Raw genomic sequence first — 26,127 nt, 5'->3', positions numbered from 1 at the left:
GACGGATCAGAATCGGTGAGCTGTCGGCTTTCAGCCCCAACCCTGCCCATGCCGTTTTGTGAGAAAAGCGACATCTCGCTGCTTTTGATCTGTCGGCGGGTCCGCGCTTTGTGTTTACGTCTTTGTGCAGAATCCATGTACCTGCTCTCATTTACTGTTTAGCTGTTTGGTGGTTGTCGAAATTTTGTGAGGTTTAACCTGAGATTCTGGCGTTTTGGGCAAAATAAATTTATATTAAAAAATCGATTCAGGATTTTAATGAATCGATATCACATTATCAAAGCCAGAATCGATTTTAAATCAATAAATCGATTATCAAAACCCCTAATTACCATCCATTGATTTTCGGACTCTTATCCAGGTGTGGATCATGGAGGCCTCTGTCTAGGCAGAAATGCCCTGAGTTCTTTCTCGCAGCCAGCTCCTTTAGCTCATCCAGTGGGACATCAAAGCATTCCCAGGTCAAATAAGCGCTCTCTAGTAATCTCTAGTAATCAGAATGGATGTCTCTAGGTGTCTTAGTCAGATGCTGACCCACCTCAACTGGTTCATTTCAGTAGAGAGGAGTAGCAGCTCTACTCTGATATCCTCTCAAATGACTCTGCAGAAGTCATTCTCTTTTGGAGAAAGCTAATTTCTGCCGTATTCTTTTGGGCAATTCCCAGACCTCACAGCCATAGGTGATGGGTGGGAAATAGATTTTTTTGCTACAACAGACCAGTACAGCATCCACATCACTGCAGTTGCCATGTCAATCCGCCTGTCAATATCCCTCTCCACTCTCCTATTACTTGCCCCTAACACAAAGTGAGCACACCCCCACTGTTTCAGCTGAGGCCTATGGTCTCAGACTTCTGATGTTGATTCTCATTTCATCTACTTCACACTCAACTGCAAACCACCATAGTGTACACTGGAGGTCATCACCTGATGAGGTCATAAAAGTTGTGAACAGAATTGGTAGCAAACGACAGTCCTAGAAGAGCTCAATGCTCACCAGGAAACGGTCTGGCATACTACTCTTATGGTTGTGCAGGGACTGAATGGCCTGTAACAGTAGCAGCCAAACCAAACCCCCATAAGATTCCCCAAGGGATACGCATCAATGCCTTCTCTAATAGTTCTCCAAAGCATATGTAGACAGGTTGGACCCATTGGTCCCATTACACTTTCACACAACCTCACTTGGGTCAAGAGCTGGTCCGGTGTTCCATGATTATGAGAACAACTGCATTTTTTTTCCTGGATCCACAGTTCAACTAATAGATGAGCTCTACTTTCCACCTTCGTGGAGGAGGGATGAAGAGTGTGGTCCCTTGGAGCATACCCTTCAGCATTAGTTGGTTAGTCCCCAGGAGAGGCATCTTGAACCACCCCATACAGGGACTTCAAGAAAGCTGGGTACACTGACAGTCAGATGTGTTTTCAAACCCAATGGCGTAGGAAAGCAACCCTCTAATCTAGCTGGGAAAACCAAACCACGGTCATACAAGTATACCCAGCCTTGCTCGTTGCCTTTCACTGATTTCTTGTTTCTTTAATAACTGTCAATAAACCAACATCTCAATGATTTGAGCTATGTTTCTGTCTGTCATGGTTTGTGGGAGCATTGTGCTGGATGTTTCTGGATGGCTCTTCGGTTATACCCTTGGGCGGGGCCACCAGCATCGCACTTGAATTCCATCCACAGGCAATCACAGGAGGACTACATCAACCAGTACGGCCTGCTGCTCCGTTCAGCCACTCTCAGTGGTCCTACCTGCCTGCCCTGCACGCTGGATAACAGTCTCTGTAACTTCATCCCTCTAGATTCTCTCACAAACGTTTTCCCCCTTCGAGCTCCGTAGTCTGGCTCGGACAGTAAGCACGCAGCATCATTATCCTGTTTTGCTGTCTCTCCTCTGCTTCCCTGCAGCTAAGTAATTGTTTCCTCTTCTGTTTCAGGTTTCCCACGGTCCCAATCACAGCTTCTCTCCCCACTCACCTCCATATTTGCTCCTGTTTCCTCAGGCCTGAGTTTAACTTTCACTTTCAGAGTTTGCTATTGTTTTCTCACAAAAGAAATAAAATGTATATAGTTCGCTGCTAAATTTGTGCTGAGTCTGCTTCTGGGTCCAGTATTCATGACAGTGTCTAAGGTTTAGTGAACCTCAATGCCTTCTTGGGGATTGGTATAATTTTGAAATAAATATTCCCTGCCATTGTTGGGTTTGTTTCTTTAATCTTAATATGTCGTGGTAATCTCTCAATCACATACTACCACCATTGTGTGTGTGTGTGTGTGTTATCATTGTTGTCTCTTTTATTAGGATAAAATGATGGAGACTAAATACCAAACTGTCCCAAAATATCTATGTGCTTCAAAATTGAAGTTTTAAGTGTCTTTCGAATGTACAATTTATGAAATACATGTTACATGTTATGAAACCTAGCAAGTGACTAAAAACACAAGCAAAGCTAAACAAAGTTTTGTAATTCTGCCTCACCTGGTGAAGTTGAAATCCACTTTCAGGTTATCAACACATTTGTTGTCAGTTCCACAGTTGATCTCAAACCCTAACTGTGGAAGAGAGTGTGATGTCAAAAACATTTATATTACACATTATTCACAGAATAAATGTAAACGTTTTACAGATGAATCCAGCAAACAATTTGTGTGTTCTACCCAATTGAAGATGGAGAACCAGCTTCAACAAAACAACGTTGGTGAAGTCTGGAGAGGCCTCAGAACCATCTCGGGCCACAAACAGCAGAACTCTCTGCCTGGGAGGGATGTGAGATGGGCAAATGAACTGAATCATTTCTTCAACAGATTTGATTCAGCCATGAGGCAGTCTGCAACATCGGCTGCAGACTCACCCACCCCCACTGCTGCTGTTCCACCTCAGACACTTCACACCTCCTCTATTCACCCTGCTCACTCCCCCCCACCCCCAACAACAGCATCCAATACACACTCAACACAAGGCTCCAGCCTGTCTCTCTCAACCACCCAGGTTAGGAGGGAACTGAGGAGGATTAATGGCAAGAAGGCAGCGGGTCCAGATGGCATCAGCTCGAGGGTCGTCAGGTCCTGCGCGGACCAACTGTGTGGGGTGATGGAGCACCTCTTCAACCTGAGCCTGAGGTTGGGAAGAGTCCCACAGCTCTGGAAAACCTCCTGTGTTGTACCAGTGCCAAAGACTTCACGCCCCAAGGACCTCAACAGCTACAGGCCGGTGGCTCTGACATCCCACCTGATGAAGACCCTGGAGCGGTTGGTCCTGGCTCAGCTTCGGCGCCTAACAAGCTCATCACTGGACCCACTTCAGTTTGCCTACCAGCCTGGCATTGGAGCGGATGATGCCGTCATTCACCTCCTACATCGTTCCCTCGCTCACCTGGAGACCGCTGGAAGCACTGTGAGAATCATGTTCTTTGATTTCTCCAGTGCCTTCAACACTATTCTTCCCTCGGTTCTGAAGGACAAGCTGGAGAACTCTGGAGTGGACCATCACCTCACTACCTGGATTTTGGACTACCTCACCGACCGACCACAGTATGTGAGGACTCAGGGCTGTGTGTCGGACAGGGTCGTCTGCAGTACGGGGGCCCCACAGGGAACGGTTCTGGCTCCGTTCCTCTTCACCATCTACACTGCAGACTTCTCCCACAATTCCACCCAGTGCTTCCTGCAGAAGTTCTCTGATGACTCTGCAATAGTCGGCCTCATCACTGATGGGGACGACAAGGAGTACAGAGGACTGACTCAAGACTTTGTGGACTGGTGCCAGCTGAACTACCTCCAGATCAACGCCAGTAAAACCAAGGAGCTGGTGGTAGACTTCCGCAGGCACAAGCATTCTCCACTGCAACCACTGAACATCCAGGGTATGGACATTGAGGCTGTGGACAGCTACAGGTACCTTGGTGTTCATCTGAACAACAGACTGGACTGGACTCATAACTCAGACGCCCTCTACAGGAAAGGGCAGAGCAGGCTGTACCTCCTGCGGAGACTCAGGTCATTTGGGGTGGAGGGCCCACTCCTGAAGACCTTCTATGACTCTGTGGTGGCTTCTGCTATCTTTTATGGTGTGGTCTGCTGGGGCGGCAGCATCTCTGCTGGGAACAGGAAGAGACTGAACAGGGTGATCCGAAGGGCCAGCTCTGTTCTAGGATGCCCTCTGGACCCAGTGGAGGTGGTGAGTGACAGGAGAATGGCGGCTAAGCTGTCATCCCTGTTGGACAACGTCTCCCACCCCATGCAGCAGACTGTGACAGCACTGAGCAGCTCCTTCAGTGGGAGACTGCGGCACCCACGGTGTGGGACGGAGAGATTTCGCAGGTCTTTCCTCCCCACTGCTGTCAGACTCCACAACAAAGACTTTAACTGAACAAACACACACATCCACACATGTGCAATAACACTAAGTGCAATAATCTTTTCTGGCATCGTTGTATTTTTACTCAGTTGTATATAGCATTCGTATTCTATTTTTATCTTATTGTATATTTTTATTCTATTTTATTCTACTGTATATAGTATATTATTTTATTCTATTCTGTACAGCTGTGTACTGTATTTATTCTTATTGTATTCTAATTTTTGCGTCATAACTTTTGCACTGTCCACTTCCTGCTGTGACAAAACAAATTTCCCACGTGTGGGACTAATAAAGGTTATCTTATCTTATCTTATCTTATCTTAATGCCGGGTGTAAGATAAAGTAAAAAGTAGCCTTCTATTTTTCAGTAATGCAGTAATGTAATGTGTTACGGTACTGAATTCAGTAATTAAACTTCAATTACAATTATATTGTTACTAGTGTTGCAAAGTTTTCTTTAGTTATTTGCTGGTTGGTTGGACAGAAAATATCAAAGAAAATTGGTTTTCTTCCTGCGCACTTGTGCTAAAATTAGCTCATTTCACTTTGTGTGCGGGAGGAGGGAAATAGTTGAGTGATCTACAGTAGAAAGAGAGGAGAGGAGACTGCAATGGTAAAATGCAAACTGCATCCAGGACAGAAACAGCAGCTGTTTGCACAGCTAACACTAATTGGATTATTGGAAGCATCTTCGCAGACAGCATGCTAGCAAAAAAAACTAGCCAACAGAGGAACGTTAAAGCTGAGCATAGCCCAATCAGGTAAGAAAGGAAGTGATTAGCAGTCGAGCTTGAAGCCTCCATTTCTATCCATTAATGTTTATAAAGGAGAATCAATGTTGCAACCATTTCAAAATCTCTTGTGTTTATATGTAAACACTAAAGGAAAGATCATATGTGTTTTCTCATTGGGATAGGGATTGCATTGGCGTGTCAGACTGTAGCCTAAGATTTATATTATTTACTTATAATTATGAGACAATGCATTTTGGGTCATTTCATGGAGTAACAAGAAAATAATGTAATGATCAGTGTAATAAACTACTTTAGTAATTTTGTAGCATATTGGATTACTAACGATTAATTTCTAATATGCAACTTTTTTTGAGTAATGACCCCAAATATGTAGCTGTGCCTGATGTTGGTACTGGGAATAAAGTTCCTAATAATATTCTGGAAAGCAGCTTGCATTTATTGCAGTGGGATTCCACTGCAGGGATGTTGATGCATGTACTTCCAGTACTTCAATTGAATCTCTCCAGAAGGTATTCTTCAAGTGTATGCCAATAAAAAACACAATTGAGGAAAATAATTTTATAAAGACTGCCCTCAGATATCTGGTTAATAAAGTACCTATAAAGATTACTTACAGGATGAATGGTTGCTGTTTGAGCCTGCTGGGCAAGGCTTGGTCTGAGATTTGTGTTTGAGGGCAAACCATCAAACTTGAATTTGAGCTCATTGGAAAGTGAATTGAGAGCATCTTCTGGACAGGCCTGCAAGAAGAGATGAGTGCTGAGTTTAGATTCAGTGTTGGATGACTCTTAAAAACAAAATGGAAATCAAAATATATTGTTACACCAAGGTGAACTTTCTGATGTTGTTATTTGGTTTTACCTCAACAAGGAACTTCACAGTTGAGCATTTTTTTCTTATTAAGTCCACAGTAAGTGATCCTGACTGCTCTCGTTTCCCACCAACATATGCCCGGTTGCTTGGAGGTTTGCGAGTGGCATCCAGTGTTAAAGTGTAATTAATCCTTGCTTGAGCTGGAATAAATCAGTGTTTGATTTCAATGCTGCAATTTACATACGTTTAGAAAACATTAAATTGCTGGGCAGTGGCTTTGTAGTTCAGAAAAACCAAGAATGATGAACCTGTGTTGACTGTAGACACTCTGCTCATGGTAAAGCAAATTTCAGCTGTGTTCTGCAGTGGTTTTGAGCAGTCTAGATTCTGAGTAGGGATTTGGATTGGGCTGAATGACACCCCAGCTTCAACCATTACTATGGGTCTTGATCTAGAAAGTAGGAAAACACATGTGAACAAGATTTGACTTTTTGTTCTGACCTGAATTAGTAACAAGACTTCAATCTAATCTTTCCTTTGCCCTAACATTTCATATGAACAACTACAGCTCAAACATTTTGAGACATTTAACACCTAATAGTCCTGAAATCTTTTAAATGATAGATGATAATAATGAATTGGATTTATATAGCGCTTTTCAAGGCACCCAAAGCACTTTACAATGCCACTATTCATTCACACACTGGTGGAGGCAAGCTACAGTTGTAGCCACAGCTGCCCTGGGGCAGACGGACAGAAGCGAGGCTGCCATATCGCGCCATCGGCCCCTCTGGCCAACACCAGTAGGTGGTACGGTAAAGTGTCTTGCCCAAGGACACAACGGCCAGGACAGAGATCCCAGGGATCGAACCGGCGACCTTCCGGTTACAGATACGCTTCCCAACCCCCTGAGCCACAGTCATTCCATAAATGATGATTTATGGAATAATGAATTATAAATCAGGAATGCTTTTTAATGGAATATCTATGTAGATGTACATCAACATAGACCTATTTCCCATCACCATCACTCTTGTGTGCCAGTGGTGTAACTTCACAGTATTAATGGGTGGAGTAAATGATACCTATTTGATAATGTCAGCAGTGCTGAAACACATGGTATTGTATGAAAACATTTTTGTTATTGCATGCATTTCCATTTCTGTATGAACAAAGTTACAGTTTCACACATTTACTGCTTTTTTTTTTTTAAATCAGCAGAGCATTTTTCATCATGTGGTAAAATAATTTGAAAAAAATGTCTAATCCTTTTGACTCCATAAACTTTTTGCCATGATCCTGTGTTTATGTATTTGGACATTTTGATTCTATCTTATTTGGATATATCTGAATAGTTCTGTTGTTCGTTCTACTGTGTTGTAGTAGTAATAAGGAAGTGTGTTTAGGTGCTTTTACTTTGAAAGGGAGCGGGCGGAAGGAGAGACGAGAGAGTGGAGGCAGCCACGAGAAAAGAGAGGAGAGAGAAAAGCGTGCGTGAGATGCTGCTAGCGTCTCCAGAGACTTTTTTCCAATGGACAGTGAGGATAAATCATCCCACGCCCACGGCTGAGTAACAGAGCGTGACTGTGAGGTGGTGCAGCCCGGACTGGTTTGCACTGTTGCCTCGAAATATCCCTAGTAAGCGGCGTGCTAACTTGGCTAATCGTAGTTAGCCATAAAGGCGGACTTCGCTGGACGTCACCTGACCTGCATGGAGTGGGAGACTACTGACTGCCAAGGCGGGTCGGTCAGGTTTGCTGCTTAAAAGGAGTAAGCGTGCAGCTCGGCGACCTAAGGGACGGACCTCTCGGCGTGCCGTGAGTGTATTGTGGACAAAAGACTAAGGTTTCCAGGTAGGAGCACCATTTTGTTTTCTTTTAGGACCGTTGGTTCCTACGCACCCTAGCATCGATCCAGGCCTGCACCGAGGGGACTTGGGAAATTGGGTGGTGTGAGAGTGTGTGGGGCCCATTATAGTAAAGAACTGTGTAACTGTTATTATTGTTATATTTTGTCATTGCAAGAGACTTCTTACTTTATTGATTTATTGGGTGTTTACCAAGTCATTCAGTAAACCTGCTTGGTTTAAACATAAGATTTTGTGTCTAGTACTGTTTCTTATCTATAGTTCAAAGTAAGGTAAAAGTGTATCTGTGTGTTATACGTGTGTAAATCAGGGGAACTTTCACTGAGGGCAACTAAGTAAGTTTAAGATAACTAGAACTCAGGGCGTACCCGGCTATAGTGGAGTACACAGTCAGGGGCGCTACATAAAATGGAGGCACCGCTGGGATATTTTGTTGTTTAAGTCTGAAGTTCCCAAACACGTGTATTTTGAGATAAAAGCAGTAACTTTGATATTGTTTGGTCATGGATGTTCAAGCTATGCACTCTGAGTTGTTCGAGGAGCTTCAGGAATGGAGTCGTGGAGAGACCTTAGATGAGGCTCACACACTGATGGTGCTTACTCCCAAAGGAGTGGAGATAGACCAAATAGAGCACACTCTGGAGAGTGTTAAAGCTTTGGGTCGAGTGTGGGTCAGAGGCCGGAGATACAACAAAGCGCTTGATAGGCTAACTGTCCTGTGTGAAACCAAAGAGAAAGTAGATGCCACAAGAATCCCACCTGAAGTGTACCCTACGGGGGCTGGTGAGCCGTGGTCCATCATAGTGACAGCTGAAGCTTCGCCTCGTGAGGATTTTTCCCAGAGTAAATCGAAACGCGGGGCAGAGGCACAGGAGAATGGTAATGGTAACAGAGTCGATAATCCGTGCTGTGGGCGATTTGTTGGCAAAGATGGAGAGACCCTCCAGTGAAGGCAATAGTTATTGTAACACCCCTTTCAACACTTGGGATACAGATTTAAATGGTTACCTGTGTGTTGGGCCAATAGCTGAGGTTCGACTACTGGAGCAGAGTGGATGACTAATGAAACGCTCTGAGAACTTGGTTTGATCAATTTGCATTCACAATTAAAGAATCTTACATACATACAATGAAAACAATAACAGTGCATGAAAGGAAAAATTGGGCCCAAGTCATGGAAAATAATAAACAAAACACACACAACCCCGGGGGATTTGACTCAGTCTCTCTCTCGTGTCAGCCGACACCCTTAAGTGTGAGTCCAGCAATGAGGATTCTCTTTGCAGGATGTGCAAAGGAGGAATGACGTGCAAATCTGTCCTACCACTTTAGTAGAGTTTGTACAGTTCACAGTTCGTCCAAAGAATTTAGTTCTCTTCTTAAAGCAATCATCTCAAGGATCCTGGAGGGGTGGCTCGCCATCTTTGGACTGGATCATCACTGAACTGTACTCCCAAGTAAAAAAACCTGACCCAGAAGAATCCGAGCAGTAACAAACTCTTTTCTGGTTAACAACAATTTCTAGATAGCTTATTTCCACCGTACAGTCCGACTGGATAAAAACAACCACGCTTTCCACTTGGAAAAAACGGACTTTTCTTCCTCTCCCTCTCTCCTGATATCCATAGTTGCTATGCAGTGAACGGCAGGAGGCGGTACTTCCCCCTGTATACTTCAAGGACCATCAGGACATTATAGACATCTTCTATTTTATTAATTCTCAACAAAATAATTTAACTTAATAAAACTTAACAGTGAACTCAAAATACTAACATCACTCATAACACACTAAAACCCTTAGTAACACTCCAGGGTTACATTATCGTAGACTCAGAATGTTCTTGGGCACAATACCAACACCAGTTGGAGAAGAGACATTCGAACAGTGGCTTGAACAAGCACACCTAATGGTGGAGGAGAGTGACAGTTCTGCTAAAGAAAAGAGGCGCAGAATCATTGAGTCTTAAAGGTCCAGCACTAGCGGTGGTGAAAGCTGTGAGGACAGCTGATCCTGATATTAGCCCAGAACAATTTCTAGAAGCTGTTACAAAAGCTTTTGGCAGTGCTGAGACGGGTGAGGATTTGTACTTTGCTTCTCGGTTACTACAACAGCAACTGCAGGAAAAACTATCCGACTTTCTGAGGCGATTAGAGCAGTCGCTGAGCAGGGTAGTGAGTTGTGGTGGAATTGAAGCCCACCGTGTTGATAGGACCAGAGTAGAACAGCTCCTTAGGGGTGCCGTGTACTCCGACATGATGTTAGTGCAACTCAAGCTGAGAGACAGGAAAGAAACCCCACCCAGTTTTGTAGAGCTCTTAAGTGAGATCAGAAGTGAGGAGGAGTATGAAGCCTCCCGGGCTAAATTGCATCTGGTAGCACACAAAGTCCAAGCACAATCAGAACAGGACAACAGACAGATTGAAATTCAGAATCTGAAAACTGAGATTCGAGAACTGAAGTCTATGGTCTCATCCGTGGTAAACCAGTCATGCCCCGCACCAAGAGAAGTTGCAGAGCCTGTTCCAACAAGCAAGACTGATGGTGTAGAGAGTTCAGCAGATGGCGAAGTGGTTGCGCTGAGAAAACTGGTTAAAAGGTTGCAGCAGAAGCTGGACGCCAGAGAGCAAAGGTCTGTTGTGTCCTCTCCAGTTTTGAGAGTGGAGCTGTACAGGTCTGGTCTGAACTCTGCACGGACAGGTAGCACCAGTGATAAAGAAAGCAACTTTTGTTACCGCTGCGGAAAAAATGGGCATTTTGCTAGTAAGTGTGGAAATGCCGCAAACCAGGCCAAGGTTATCCAGAGGTTCATTCAGTCACGGAAAAAGCCCAAACAACGGGAATCATATCCCAAACCCCCTGATGCAGGTGATACCGTGTGTTCAGTTAAGAGGAGTGAAGTAGTCATGCTAGAGGACAGAGGGATCCCTAAAGGTTTGATAGGTCCATCTAATGTAAAGCAAGTCAGAGTGAATGGTGAACCGTGCAATGCTTTGTTAGACAGTGGGTCAAGAGTAACCATTATTTTTGAGAACTGGTATAAGGAGCACTTGTCAGGTGTCCCAATTTACCCAGTTTCAGGTCTGGCCATCTGGGGTTTGAGTGATTCTAGTTACCCTTATCTCGGCTATGTCGTTGTGGATGTGGAATTTCCCGAGCAAGTCAAAGGAGGTCACGAGACCATTTCGGTCTTAGCTTTGATCTGTCCCAACTCCAGAGGTCCGGACCTCTGGAGTTGGGACCCCATGATCATAGGCACCAATGCCTCCCTTTTCCAGAGATTGGCCACCTTGTGCCAGGACACCGTAGGCGTGAGTAGCGTGCAGACTGTAAGCCAAACAGCTGGAGTTTTAACCCCACCAGCTCCTGTGGAGATCCCTGTAGAGGATGAGGGTGGAGTAGGCTGGGTGAAGTGGGTTGGGCCCAGCTCCCTGTCACTCCCAGCCGGTCAAAGCTGTCATGCTATATGCCGGGTGGAGCTAGAAGAACCACTCAGCAAAGGCATATCAATGGTGGAAGCATCCCCAACCATTCCGTTGCCAGCTGGCATGCTGCTGCAGCCCATGGTGTTGTCTAGCTCTGCGTTGGAGGTAGACCATTTTGTTGTGGCAGTGCAGAATCAGTCTTCCCGGGATATCGTTCTCCCAGAAGGGACCGTTATGGGTCAGTTGTGTACGGTTGATACTGTAACTGCAGCAGTTGAAGTCTGTTCAAAAAAGGGGAAAGATCAGAGAGAGCTAGATCCCCTTCTCATAAATTTTGGCGACTCACCTTTGCCAAATGAATGGAAAGAGCGACTCCGACAGAAGTTGTCCAAGAGGGCTAATGTGTTTTCCCTCAGTGAGTGGGATGTCGGTCTGGCAACGGGAGTGGAGCATCACATTCGGATGTCAGACTCCAGACCATTCCGCGAACGGTCACGGCGTCTTGCACCAGCTGACATTGACGATGTGCGCAGACACATACAAGACCTATTACAAGCTGGCATTATCAAGGAATCTCGCAGTCCTTATGCCTCTCCCATTGTTATTGCCAGAAAGAAAAATGGCAGTATCAGGATGTGCATTGACTATCGAACGCTAAACCGTCGAACCATTCCTGATCAGTACACCACTCCCCGCATCGATGATGCACTTGATTGTTTGTCAGGGAGTAAGTGGTTCTCTGTCCTGGACCTTCGCAGTGGCTATTACCAGATACCCATGGCGGAGGTATCTGGTAAATCCCTGCGATCTTTCCTGGGGTTCTGCGGCTACTATCGCCGCTTCATAGCTAACTATGCTTCCATTGTAAGGCCACTCACAGAACTCACTAAAGGCTATGCCCCTACGCAGCGCAGTAAGAAAGGCCGGGCAGGACAAGGAAAAACCTACTTGAAGGAATCAGAGCCCTTTGGGAGTAGATGGGATCAGTCGTGTGTTGATGCTTTTCACCACATCATTCAGTGTCTGACCACTGCCCCTGTGCTAGCCTTTGCCAAGCCATACACCCTTCATGTGGATGCCAGTCTGAAAGGTCTTGGGGCCATGTTGTACCAAGAGCACCCCCAGGGGCTGCGGCCCGTGACTTTTGCCAGCCGGAAATTGAGCTGCCCCGAACAGCGGTACCCAGTGCACCAGTTAGAGTTCCTGGCTTTGAAATGGGCCGTCGTGGACAAATTCCATGACTATTTGTATGGCGCAAAGTTTACTATGCGCACTGATAACAATCCACTGATGTATGTCCTTACCACTGCAAAGATAAATGCAACAGGGCACCGATGGCTGCACCAGATGAGCAGCAAGGGTCCCATGGACTTGGTTTGCATGGATTTTCTGTCTATGGAGCCAGACTCCAAGGGGATAGGTAATGTCTTGGTGGTAACTGACCATTTTACCCGGTACGCACAGGCTTCCCCCACCAAAAACCAAAAAGCCACCACGGTTGCCAAAGTGTTGGTGGACAAATATTTTGTGCACTATGAATTGCCTGCCAGAATACATTCTGACCAAGGACGAGACTTCGAGAACCGGTTAATCCGTGAGCTCTTGCGGTCATTGGGTATACGGAAGTCTCGGACAACTCCCTATCACCCCCAGGGGGATCCACAACCCGAGAGATTCAATCGAACCTTGTTGTCAATGTTAGCGACACTAGGGGATGAGAAGAAGCGAACTTGGAGTCAGCATGTAGGGTCACTAGTTCATGCCTATAATAGCACAAAGAGCGATGCCACAGGGTATTCTCCCTATTTTTTGATGTTTGGGAGGGAGGCTAGGTTTCCCGTGGATGTTTGTTTTGGAGCATCTCCTGATGGAGCTGAGGAGAAGACTCATTCACAGTATGTGACAGACTTGAAACAGGATTTGCAGAGAGCTTATCAATTAGCCAATGAGGCTGCTGATAAGGTACACAAGAGGAACAAAAGAGCTTTTGATCGACGAGTCAGTTTCCAAGCCTTGGAAGTGGGAGACAGGGTACTCCTTAAGAATCTGGGGTTGAAGGGGAAACAGAAGTTGGAAAGCAAATGGAACGCTGTACCACATGTGATTGTGGGAAAACTGCCCAACCTACCGGTGTATAGGGTGAAGCCACAAACGGGTCAAAGTAGTGTGAGAACCCTACACAGAGATCATTTGTTACCGATTGGGACAGAAGTAAGACTGCCAGAAGGCATGGCCAGAGATGAAGTGCCAGCGAGACCACAGACTCACAGGATGGGAAAAGGAAAAGAGAGGGTAGAAAGCAGAGACATGAGTCAAGACACTGGGGAATCGACTGGATCGTCAGATGTAGAATACGAGAGGCCACATGCCTGGTACAGAGACTGTGTGGAGAAAGTGTTGAGGGAGGAGTCATTTAGTGACAATTCTCCATTGGCATCGGAGGATGACGCTCAAGCTATGTTTCTATCTGAGGGCAATGCCAAAGAGTCTCAGGAGGAAGCAGATGACATTGGTGATGTAAAGAACACCGATACAGAGTCAGAAGAGGAGAAGCAAAGACCTCTCTCAAAGAGGTCTAGGGGAAGACGGAGTATTGGGAAAGAGGTCAGCAAATGCCTTAGGTCAGGGACGACTGGGAAGAGAAGAATAAAGCCAGTTTTGAGACTGTCCTACGATGAACCAGGGAAGGCTAGTCACCAACCTATTACTATTGTTCACAGAGGGGTTGTGATAAAGTTTGGGGAATGTGTAAATGAAAAAAAAAAGTGAAGTTCTAAGAGTGTCTGTTATACATTCAAGATGTGTGGAGTTTTATTTGTTTTCAGTCGCCTTGGGAGATGTCTGATGAGGACATCCAGACGATTAGAAGGGGGAGGATGTGGCCCAGGTATATTTTATGGGGCTAAGTTTTATTTCCAGTTGGATATATCTGAATAGTTCTGTTGTTCGTTCTACTGTGTTGTAATAGTAATAAGGAAGTGTGTTTAGGTGCTTTTACTTTGAAAGGGAGCGGGCGGAAGGAGAGACGAGAGAGCGGAGGCAGCCACGAGAAAAGAGAGGAGAGAGAAAAGCGTGCGCGAGATGCGGCTAGCGTCTACAGAGACTTTTTTCCAATGAACAGTGAGGATAAATCATCCCACGCCCACGGCTGAGTAACAGAGCGTGACTGTGAGGTGGTGCAGCCCGGACTGGTTTGCACTGTTGCCTCGAAATATCCATAGTTAGCGGCGTGCTAACTTGGCTAATCGTAGTTAGCCATAAAGGCGGACTTCGCTGGACGTCACCTGACCTGCACGGAGTGGGAGGCTACTGACTGCCAAGGCGGGCCGGTCAGGTTTGCTGCTTAAAAGGAGTAAGCGTGCAGCTCGGCGACCTAAGGGACGGACCTCTCGGCGTGCCGTGAGTGTATTGTGGACAAAAGACTAAGGTTTCCAGGTAGGAGCACCATTTTGTTTTCTTTTAGGACCGTTGGTTCCTACGCACCCTAGCATCGATCCAGGCCTGCACCGAGGGGACTTGGGAAATTGGGTGGTGTGAGAGTGTGTGTGTGTGTGGGGCCCATTACAGTAAAGAACTGTGTAACTGTTATTGTTATATTTTGTCATTGCAAGAGACTTCTTACTTTATTGATTTATTGGGTGTTTACCAAGTCATTCAGTAAACCTGCTTGGTTTAAACATAAGATTGTGTGTCTAGTACTGTTTCTTATCTATAGTTCAAAGTAAGGTAAAAGTGTATCTGTGTGTTATACGTGTGTAAATCAGGGGAACTTTCACTGAGGGCAACTAAGTAAGTTTAAGATAACTAGAACTCAGGGCGTACCCGGCTATAGTGGAGTACACAGTCAGGGGCGCTACATACAGTTCAGTTTACGTTCCTGGTTTTGGCTCTTTTAGTTTTGTTTCTGCTTTGTGTAATATTTGTATTTTGTGGTCTTTGTTTTGTCGTCTAGCCTTTAGGTACCTCTTACCATGTTTGTTTATCTCTTGTCCCTGTGTTTTATGTTCCCTCCTGTTACCCTGGTCTGTTGTGTCCCCTTGTCAGGTTACTCCCAATCCTAATGTCAAGTTCATGCAGCTTAGTCTGTTTCTCAGTGTTGTTACTTCCTCTTTTATTTTGACAGTCTCTTGTCCTGTATACATCTCATGTGCTGGTAGTGTGTAAGTAGTTTCAGCTGTTCTTCCATCTGTTGCGCATTCTCTCATAATCGCATGTATTTAAGTCCTCAGTCTCCCTTCGATCTTTGTCATGTCATCTCCGTCTGCTGTGTCTGCTCTTTCCTTTTCTTTTGTTCCATGTTCACTCCTAGTCGTTAATTCCAAGTTTCTTAGTCCTAGCTTCCAGTTTATCTTTTGTTTGTTTCTAATGCTTCTAGACAACAGTTTTACCCTCAATCTGTATTTCTTAAAAAATCATAAATCCCTTATAATGAATGACTCAATCATTTATGATGAATTTATTGATATGTAACCTATATGCAGTTCTTATTATGGTGACCTTTCAAATTTGCCTAAGATTTGACAGGTAGTGCATTTGTTAAGATTGCAAATTAACAACAATGGTGGAATTACCACAGATAACTATAATGCATGACTGGACTATCTGGACTGTGACTTACCTCAGTAAAACAACTCTACCCTTTGAACCCACCGCTAAGTCAGGCAGTTCATCACCACTCTGGTCAAAAGACGACTGACTGATTGACAGGCCAAAGAACTTCAGTCCTGACTGGACCTCAGAGCCAGTTATTCTCTGTGAACATGAAAACATTTTAATTAATTAAGCTGCAGATTGTATATTGATAAATACGTTTAGTCATCTTTTTGAATTCCTCGATGTTGTGTACCTGTGAGTAAGTAGGACTGATTCTTCCTCCTCCTTCACTGTGGAATATGTAGATGCTGCCTTCACTATTATATTCCAAAGGTGCTCCAACTGCCAAATCCCTGAATCCATCTGAGTTTAGATCAGGCAGCACAGCAAGAGAAGAGCCGAACCTTCCTTTGACAGCTGCACGTCCTCTTAGTATTAATGGATCATCAAAATTACACTCTACAAACTAAAAGCAGGAGAGTGAATATTATATGATCATTAGGGAAGTTGACAAATAAACTAATTCATTTAATTGAAGTGGATAAAACTTTGATTTACCAAACCAGTTAGTCTGCAAACATAAACTCTTCCCTCTCTATCAGGCTCCATGTACATTGGGGATGATATGAAGATTAGATCAGTGATATCATCGTCATTTATGTCCATGACACACACCTCTGCCCCGAAATATTCACCAGTCTGATACTGTGTAAGAAACACATTATTGATGAAAATAATCGCATAAAGCCAAATGACAACAATTTGTATTTAAGAAAGTATTTACTACCAGTTAATAATCCCAGTCAGTTTTGTCTTGCTGTAAATACATACCTGTGATGCCAACGGCTCAATTGTTTGGTTTTTAAAGCTTTCTCTGTTAACAGCGACCACAGCTCCTCTGTGTTTATATCTTGGAGCACCAACAATTGTCAGGGAACCACTTTGGGTTTTAGCAGTTGCCATGGAGTAACCTAGAATTTAGGTAGGCAAAAAGAGAAGATAGATATAAAATCTGATATATGTATTTGTGTGAAAGAATTACAGCAGAGCTGTGTATATACATGATTACATGTGTATAAGTTAGATTGTTAAAGCTATAATATTCTTACCAAGATAACTGTCAGGCTCCAAAGACACATCCTCATATGTTTTCAGCTTCTCCCCTCCAGTTGTGTATTGCACGTAGCCTCCCTTCCACTGGTTTGCACCAACAATAGACATCTGAATTCCCTACAGTGCAGACAGGAAATACATTTTATATACAATTTATTTTACCTTTAAAATCTGGACTCTAGTTTTTATAAAAAGTGTTTGAATCTCTCTTTCTATGACTAGACTGTCTGGTGAGTTTCAGGTAGTTTTAATTACCTCGGGCACAATAACTGCACTGAATCCCTCTTGAGACATTTCCATTTTCAGAGAGACTCCACCGGTTTGAGATCCTGTAATAATATAAAATATAAAAAGGTTTATTTATAGACACAACGCAACGCATTACACTAGTAATTTAGTGTAATGATATCTGTTTATTATAAAGGTGCCTCAGTAGTTATTTTTCATTTCACCAATACTTCGTGAAATCAACCTTTAGCCTCAAGCAATGATACAATAATGCAATGTAACATTTACAGAAATTTTATCAAAGCTTGCTAAATGTTAAATATATAATTTACCTTCAATGGAAAAAATTTTGTCCTGCAAACTCTGCCGGATTATTTCAAGTGCGTTGAAGTTCTGCACTTGAAACACGTGATTGTCTGAGGGAGACGATGCAATGGTGCGTAGTTCTTTTTTTGCTTCAGGCTGAATAAATGCATTCCCCACCTAGGGTTGTTTAAAACATGTGTTTACATTTAATGCAAAATTATTTACTGATTTTATTAAAACTTTAATACAGTTTAATACAAAGATTAATACAGTCTGTTTAATACAGACATTAATACAATATCCATTATTAATTTAGCTTTTTTATTAATTGAAATTTATTGAAATTAGATACCACTCATAACTCATAACAGCCATTGCCTCAAGGCGCTTTATATTGTAAGGAAGACCCTACAATAATACATACAGAGAAAAAACCAACAATCATATGACCCCTGATGAGCAAGCACTTTGGGAAGGAAAAACTCCCTTTTAACAGGAAGAAACCTCCAGCAGAGCCAGGTTCAAAGAGGGATGGCTATCTGCCATGCAGATGCAGAGAGGTCTATTAACACATAGTGAGTGAGAAAGGTGACTGAAAAAGAAATAATCAATGCATCATGGGAATCCCCAGCAGCCTACATCTATTGCAGCATAACTAAGGGAGGATTCAGGGTCACCTGATCCAGCCCTAACTTTATGCTTTAGCAAAAAGGAAAGTTTTAAGCCTAATCTTGAAAGTAGAGATAGTGTCTGTCTCTCGAATCCAAACTGGAAGCTGGTTCCACAGAAGACGGGCCTGAAAACTGAAGGCTCTCCCTCCTATTCTACTTTTAAATAATATAGGAACAACAAGTAGGCCTGCAGTGCAAGAGCAAAGTTCTCGAATGGGGTGATATGGTACTATAAGGTCATTAAGGTAAGATGGAGCCTGATTATTTAAGACCTTGTTTGTGAGGAGCAGGATTTGGAATTCAACAGGAAGCCAGTGAAGAAACCCAATAGAGGAGAAATTAACATTAACAATAGTGTAAAAACCGTGTGATGATACGGCCCAGATTTCCATGGTTTCTGTGTAGGTGGCTCATTACTTTGCTCCATATACTGTAGGAACATGTGACTGTAGTCTAATAAATAACCAAAACACATTATTAGTATAAATTTTAAACATTATGCAGGTTTAAATAATGGAGGTACTTACCCCAATAGCAAATCGAACAATGTTTTGATTCCCTGCTTGCTGTGCTGCATTTCCCAGGTCATACCGGTCATTAGATTGTCCATCAGTAATTACTATCAAGACTTTCTTCACATCTGGTCTGGAACCTCTTTGTGGTGTGAAAACATTGTTTCTGTCAAATTAAAAATAAACAAATCTAATTTCAACATAAAACATGTTTTTACAGTGCACATTTTGATCATAGAGTAAATTGCATGAATGATTGTTATTTTGGCATGCATCCATCTGTTTTGTATTATCGCTCATGGACATTTTAGTATTTTCGCAATTCTTGCATCAGTCAATAAAGAAATTATCTGCACAGGAAGTCTGTCCAGATGATTTAACTGTAGTGCTTCAGTAATATCATTGCAACCCTTACACAACATGTCTGATGGCTCGAGCTGTATAAGTAGATCCCCCCAGCTGTGTGATTCCATCGATTTCAGTCTTTAGTGATCCAGATGAGGAAAATTTCTTGAAATAAAAATGAACCCGAGGTAACGAGGAAAACTGGGAAACAGAAAACTGAAGAAAGGGAGAAACAATATAAAAAAAATATAAAATAGCCTTTTTTTATGGAGATAAATGAAAAGCAGGTGAAACTATTTGTGTCTGTAATACGATATAACTGAAAGGTAGTACAGTGTCTTACCTGTGCATCAACTGACAGAAATGCCTGGATTAGATCTTCCACAAACGTCGTCATTGTTTGAAAATCAGGGACAGATACGCTGCCTGAACCATCCAACAGAAAAGCAATGTCTACTTGTGTCGGGCACACTATCAAAGAGATGAATTGAAATTGATTATTTTAGGTGAATTTTAACATTTTAGCAAATCGGCTATGAATACCCACATATTTAGACAATTGGTCTTTTATAAGAAGAAAGAAAAGAAGAAATTAAGATTAAGATATTAAATTAGTTTAAATGAGTCTTAAAACTGCTTACAGAAGCCTTTTGTTATTAAGCTAATTTAGTTATTTGTAGCGTTGATTTTTGCATTCAGTTCTAATTACTTGTATTTTCTTCCTGTATTACAGTCATAGAAACAGCATTGTGTTCAAACTTACAACACTAAAAGAAAGACCCTCTGTACTGTATGTTCTTGTTACGGTTGGAATTTGTGTTACTGTGAGCGACAGTAGCCTCATGTTTACGTTGTTCTTATGTAATAGGAATACATCGTGATGTAACACACAGCAACACAAATTATTTTCTCCAGGAAAACCATAATACATTACTTATTTGCATACAGAGCTTTAAAGAAGTCGTAAGTAGCTTTAGAGGGAAGTAAACTTCTCTGTCTCCTTTTAATTTTTTCCCCCAAAGATCTTGTGTATATGTACTAGTCTTCTTGCATTTTGTCATGCATTGCATAACCCAAACAACCAGGCTTAGTTTCATTTTTGTAATGAATTTGAAATCAAAGGGTGTTTTTGTATTTGTTTTTCAAATAACACTTTCATTTTACATGCAGATATGGTTATTTCATTCTGAATAACCCATATGGAAAAGATATATATAAACCTTATAAAGTTTGTATGTGTCTTGTGTGAAACTTGTATGAAAAGCATATAAGATTAGAATTAAATACATTTTATGCTGTAGATTTAATCTTGGCTAGCTCAAATTTTACCAGCATTTGTTTCAGTGTTGATGGATTCAGGACAAATTAGTCTAGAAAAGCTCTTTGGATAAAACTACAATACAATTAATCCAAACAGACAATCTGAAGTAAGGCTTAGAGGGGAAAACTGTAAACAAACAAAAAAATAATCAACAAATCATACAACTTATACTTATATTCATCTATGAGTAATCACATCTCACACAAACATAATTTTCTATTTACTGTTTCTGATTAACCCTTAATTGCTGGAATATATAAGAGAAGTCTTGAGACAGTTTCAGTTGATTTGAGATTATACAAGGACAAATATAAATGATTGTAAGACTATGTTCAAGTAAAAATGCAAGGGATTTTTATTAAGGAGGCACCGGGACTCTAATTATTAAGGGCACATTTTCACAAACTCCATTTATTGTTACCGTCTGGAGAAGAAGGTACAGGTGGTCCAAATGTATTAGATCGGTCCATGTGAAAACACACACCGTTGTACATGGTGATACTTTTGCAGTCCCTTGGAATTGTTGGACCACACACCTGAGAGGAGACAAAGTCAAGTTCCCATAAAGTCCCATAAACATCGGTTCAATCCTTATAAAATCAACCAAAGCTGAAAAAAAAAATCTCCCCAGAAACAAGGCCACAAAAACAAAAGGTCCACCAAAAGCATAGGAGCACAGGGGACAGGTCGCAACTCCTCAGGGGGCCGGCCCGGAGGCCGACAGCACAGGAGGCCAAAACAGAAGAGTTCAGGGGGCCGGCCGTGCGGAAGGCAACGGCGGCGACGAAGGAGACGGCGGAGCAGTTCAGGGGGCCGGCCGCGCAGAAGGCAGCGGCGGCGCTCCAGTGTCAAGCGCACTGGCTGAGGCCCGGTGGGCACAGGACCAGACGAGGCAGGACCAGGCGATGGCGAGGCCGGACCAGGCGATGGCGGGGCAGGACCAGGCGATGGTGGGGCCGGACCAGGCGAAACACAGGCAGAAGACCAGACGAGGATGAAGACTCGGATGAAGCCGGACCAGACGGGGATGAAGACTCGGATGAAGCCGGACCAGACGAGGATGAAGACTCGGATGAAGCCAGACCAGACGAGGAAGGACCAGAGGATGAAGACTCGGATGAAGCTGCAGCAGGCGAGGATGATGATGAAGCTGCAGCAGGCGAGGATGATGATGAAGCTGCAGCAGGCGAGGATGATGATGAAGCTGCAGCAGGAGGCTGAACGGGCCCCACGGACCCTCCAGCGGAGACAGGAGGCTGAACGGGCCCCACGGACCCTCCAGCGGAGACAGGAGGCTGAAAGGGCCCCTCGGACCCTCCAGCGGAGACAGGTGGCTGGACGGGCCCCTCGGACCCTCCAGCGGAGACACGAGGCTGAACGGGCCCCACGGACCCTCCAGCGGAGACAGGAGGCTGAACGGGCCCCTCGGACCCTCCAGCGGAGACAGGTGGCTGGACGGGCCCCTCGGACCCTCCAGCGGAGACACGAGGCTGAACGGGCCCCTCGGACCCTCCAGCGGAGACAGGAGGCTGGACGGGCCCCTCGGACCCTCCAGCGGAGACACGAGGCTGGACGGGCTCCTCGGGCCCTCCAGCTGACGAGGCATGAGGCTGGACGGGCTCCTCGGGCCCTCCAGCGGACGAGGCATGAGGCTGGATGGGCTCCTCGGGCCCTCCAGCTGACGTGGCATGAGGCTGGACGGGCTCCTCGGGCCCTCCAGCTGACGTGGCATGAGGCTGGATGGGCTCCTCAGGCCCTCCAGCAGAGACAGGAGACGAAGGCCGGAGCGGTCCCTCGGACCCTCCAGCGGAGACAGGAGACGAAGGCCGGAGCGGTCCCTCGGACCCTCCAGTGGAGACTAGAGACGAAGGCCGGAGCGGTCCCTCGGACCCTCCAGCCGAAGCCAGCACAAAGCCAGCAGGCACGGAGTCCTCTGGCAAACACGAAGGCAATGGGTGCTGTTCTGAGCACTGGCCCTGCTCAGACAGCACTGACACGGAGTTGTTCTCTGAGGGCTGCCTAATCTTCAGGGGTCCAGAATCAGCTGGGGACTGAGACCTAGCCTCTGGGGAAGCCCTGGAGTGGCAAGCTGTGCCAACGGCAGCTAAACCATGAAAAGCCCCTTGAGGTGAAATTAAACTTTCTCCCTGCATGGAGTGAGTGTGTATGATCAGCAACACTGGAGCTACGGGGGCCTGCGCTACAGGCGGCACTGGAGCTACTGGGGCCTGCGCTACAGGCGGCACTGGAGCTACTGGGGACTGCGCTACAGGCGGCACTGGAGCTACTGGGGACTGCGCTACAGGCGGCACTGGAGCTACTGGGGCCTGCGCTACAGGCGGCACTGGAGGCTCTGGAAACTGCGCTACAGGCGGCACTGGAGGCTCTGGAAACTGAACTGAAATAGACACTGGAGACTGAGCAGAAAGTGACACTGGAGACTGAGCAGAAAGTGACACTGGAGACTGAGCAGAAAGTGACACTGGAGACCGAGCAGAAAGTGACACTGGAGACCGAGCAGAAAGTGACACTGGAGACTGAGCTGAGAGGGGCTGCGGGGTAGCTAACCGAGCTGAGAGTGGCTGCGGGGTAGCTAACCGAGCTGAGAGTGGCTGCGGGGTAGCTAACCGAGCGGAGAGTGGCTGCACAGGCGATAAGCAGCTCGCGTTGACATCCGCCACACAAAACACAGCCCCTGAATGAACAGTCACAAAGTCTGGAACAGACACAGAGTCCTCACTCACCACAGCCGGTGAATTAGAAGTCCGAACGTCCGGCTGTGGGGTGGCGTGCCGGCGGCGCGATCGGCTTTTCCTCCCCGCAGATGGCTCCGACGGGCCGGGCAAGACCACATCTGGTGAGTCGGGCAGCGAGGCAGGAGTGACTGAGAGAAGGTGTGGTGTGAGGTGGAGAAAGGCCTGTATGGTCGGGGAAAGCAATTCCAATAGCCATGGCAGGCCGAAAAAGAGCCGTTGCAGCCGATTTTCCACTGCGCGGCGAAGCTCTTCCGGGGGGTGTTCCAGCCATAGGCTGAGAAGATTCTCCACAATGAAAATGATATCGTCCTTTAGCTCCTCAGAAGGGTTGCAAGCTGCTGGGTCCATATTGGCTGGTTCGTACTGTCACGACCGCGCTGGCAGACGTGTGGAATTGGAGAAAGGACCCAAAATGCGGCAGCTCTGGTGCAGATGAGTATTTATTTAACAAAAGAAAATACAAACAGCAAAGGCGTGGGTGAAGGTGAAACAGGAAAACCTAAACTGGGTAAAACTAACAAAACAAACCAGAAACGAAGATGCAGGGAGGTCCGGGGAAATACATACGGAGAGACGCAGGGAGACCGAGGGGAAACAACACAGACGAACCAGCAATTACTAAGACAGAAAATACAACTTAAATTCACTCAGAGAACACAGGGAGATTACACACAGGTGGGAAACACAGCTGGGAGTGATTAACATGACGAGACTAGGGAGGCAACTGAAAACACTCACATAAGACGCAGACCTTCACAATAAAACAGGAACTTACACATGAAAGGACACAAACTAAGAAACGCGGACTAGATACAGGAACACACGGGGGGAACAGGGTAAACACTAATCAGAGGAAGAGCAGAACCAAAATCGTGAAGAGAAAAACACAAAACGCTGGGTCAAAAGGACCCAGGATCATGACAGTATCTGGGGTGTGTAAAAAAAATTTTTGTGCATATATGTTTTTAAATAACATTTTTCCTCAAACCTTTTTAAGTTTTCAGGCCTATAAACACATTTAGTTTTTAATGCAGCTTAAATATGCAAAACTTGAATTAAAAAGAAACACATATTCAAATTAAGGAGACAAAATTTTGCATTGACTTCTATTTCATTCAATATGCTGAAGTTATTGTAAACCCTGATTCTGTGAAGGACAGGTGGGAGCCACACTGGTTTTTCATGGGATGACCTTCATGCAACAATAACAAGACATATAAGGATAGAGGATGTTGCTCCTCAGTGTTTTTAACAAAGTTCTCATAGTGTCTGCAGTTCAGTAACTCACCACAGTGTTTTGTGTCGCAGGATCGCTTTTCATTGTCAGACCAAGAGACATGTTTACTGCAAAATCGGGTGCTGTATTGAAAGTGTATTGAAAATTTAAATACTAATAAAAGGCAATTGAAAGGAAAAAAACAAGACTTAAATCGATGACTGCAAAGAACCATGACTGAAACACTTCCCCATTTGATATGACAAGTGTTAGACATCGAAACTTCTCTTCACTGTAAACCAGGATGTATAACAGGCAGCTTTAATATCAATGCAAATAGGATTCAGTTTCACTATTGCTTCATTTTAAAGTTTTAAATAATTACAAAAGAAACATTTTAACAATAACATTATTAATAACATTGACTTCTTTGCTTATTTTACTTCATCATTTGGCAAGATAATATTAGTTTTAAAGTCTCGATGTTATAAACAAAGATATTTACTTATTGTGATTTGAGTTAAACAAGTTTCTGTGCTAGCGTCTGTGGGAAATTTCTTTGATGTCAACCTGGTTACTGTCAGAGTTTCATCACATTTGGTTACCTACCTTCAATTTGGATATTTTGGCAGTTTGGGGAGGACATGGTGCAGCTATATACTTTTCCTCTTCCATTTTGTGAATACTGTTCAAGGGGAGCACTGACGAGCAAACTGAGGAAATAAATTCAGACAATGATGAAGTCTAGAGTGCAAACTGTGGTTAAATAAACCCCATATGTTTCCTGTTAAGAAGTATTATATCCTTGTCTGTTTATTACTGTGGGCCTTAACAGAAATGATTGTTAAACCTGCAGTTATAGATCGACATCCAACATAACAATGTATGTTGTGACTTACTCTGATTGTCTTTGAACCACCTGGTATCCAAAACCAGCAGCAGAGTTATTCAGGGCCTTCCATGCCACGGGATCAATATTGAAACAAAGTGCAGCATTTAACACTGAGAATTCAAGAAGAAGGAAGAACATCTGTAATTTTATTTAAAGCCACTGTAAAGGATGATAACCTGGTTATATTATCTCTAATTCTAATCACATATGAGGAACTCCATACAGTGTATGTGTTAGTTTGATTCCACCTCTTGAATCCAGTCACAGCTTTCCACAGTTACCACTAGAGAGCATCAAAGTCAGATACTAGATTTGAACACTGGCAGGTAATTATTCACTTGAAAAACATACTTAAGATTTTATTATGGAATTAGTTTTGTGTCTTTGATTCTTATATCTTACTCCATCTGTCAAAAGCAAAATACTGACACTTAACTTAAAGACGTTAAAGATGTCGTTGCTATACTATAGTATGAAAAACTATTAATATACTGTATACATTTGCTTATTTTACAGTACTAAAAATTGAACTGTGTAGAGAATGTCACTGGTGTGCATATTCCTCTTTCCTCCTGAACTGTTTGTCAGATTCATCAATACGTGCCACACCCATTCACAAGTAACAAAAAAAGTCTCTGTGGAAGTTGATACTGCGAATGTAAATGCCCAAAGAAAGAAATTAAAATCATTAGCATGTGATTGCTTTGGATACTAAAAATACTACAGAGAACCTAAAATGATTTCTTCTATGACTACTGTCCAGTAAAAATCGTGTATTGTTGCGATCCTACAGCTGTCCGGTTGTTTATTTTTGCCACACAAATAAAGCCTTCCTTTTATGGACATGCTAAGAGTAGTCAAAACGTCACATAGTGCTAACGCTTTTTTGTTTCCTGCTTCATGTCACAGTATTCAACAATGACAGTGTCATGATTTCAAAGTTTTGCGA

The 26,127-nt window shown here is 44.0% G+C and overlaps 2 protein-coding genes across 2 annotated transcripts in view; one reads left to right on the top strand and one right to left on the bottom strand.

Annotated features, from left to right (window-relative positions):
* LOC309712310 (integrin alpha-M-like) overlaps positions 1 to 26,127 on the bottom strand; it is a 32,458-nt gene that overhangs the window by 5,332 nt on the left and 999 nt on the right. Inside the window, exons 2-19 of the mRNA XM_082543021.1 lie at positions 25,186 to 25,288; positions 24,896 to 24,999; positions 24,359 to 24,429; positions 20,736 to 20,850; positions 19,337 to 19,464; positions 19,064 to 19,209; positions 18,664 to 18,814; positions 17,492 to 17,642; positions 17,187 to 17,260; positions 16,928 to 17,048; positions 16,650 to 16,789; positions 16,377 to 16,523; positions 16,072 to 16,284; positions 15,844 to 15,977; positions 6,244 to 6,386; positions 5,984 to 6,135; positions 5,737 to 5,862; positions 2,487 to 2,560 (exon numbers count right to left, since the gene is read on the bottom strand). Coding sequence (XP_082399147.1) covers positions 2,487 to 2,560; positions 5,737 to 5,862; positions 5,984 to 6,135; positions 6,244 to 6,386; positions 15,844 to 15,977; positions 16,072 to 16,284; positions 16,377 to 16,523; positions 16,650 to 16,789; positions 16,928 to 17,048; positions 17,187 to 17,260; positions 17,492 to 17,642; positions 18,664 to 18,814; positions 19,064 to 19,209; positions 19,337 to 19,464; positions 20,736 to 20,850; positions 24,359 to 24,429; positions 24,896 to 24,999; positions 25,186 to 25,288 — 2,293 coding nt within the window. The remainder of the gene's footprint in view (positions 1 to 2,486; positions 2,561 to 5,736; positions 5,863 to 5,983; positions 6,136 to 6,243; positions 6,387 to 15,843; positions 15,978 to 16,071; positions 16,285 to 16,376; positions 16,524 to 16,649; positions 16,790 to 16,927; positions 17,049 to 17,186; positions 17,261 to 17,491; positions 17,643 to 18,663; positions 18,815 to 19,063; positions 19,210 to 19,336; positions 19,465 to 20,735; positions 20,851 to 24,358; positions 24,430 to 24,895; positions 25,000 to 25,185; positions 25,289 to 26,127) is intronic.
* LOC309712302 (uncharacterized protein) overlaps positions 7,370 to 26,127 on the top strand; it is a 31,913-nt gene continuing 13,155 nt past the window's right edge. Inside the window, exon 1 of the mRNA XM_082543011.1 lies at positions 7,370 to 14,660. Coding sequence (XP_082399137.1) covers positions 10,056 to 13,994 — 3,939 coding nt within the window. The 5' untranslated portion in view covers positions 7,370 to 10,055 and the 3' untranslated portion in view covers positions 13,995 to 14,660. The remainder of the gene's footprint in view (positions 14,661 to 26,127) is intronic.

Source organism: Aulonocara stuartgranti (genome assembly GCF_965226115.1).
Source record: "Aulonocara stuartgranti genome assembly, chromosome: 8".
NCBI lineage: Eukaryota > Metazoa > Chordata > Actinopteri > Cichliformes > Cichlidae > Aulonocara > Aulonocara stuartgranti.
Note: the sequence above shows the minus strand (reverse complement) of the source record. Positions and strands in the feature narration are given on the sequence as shown.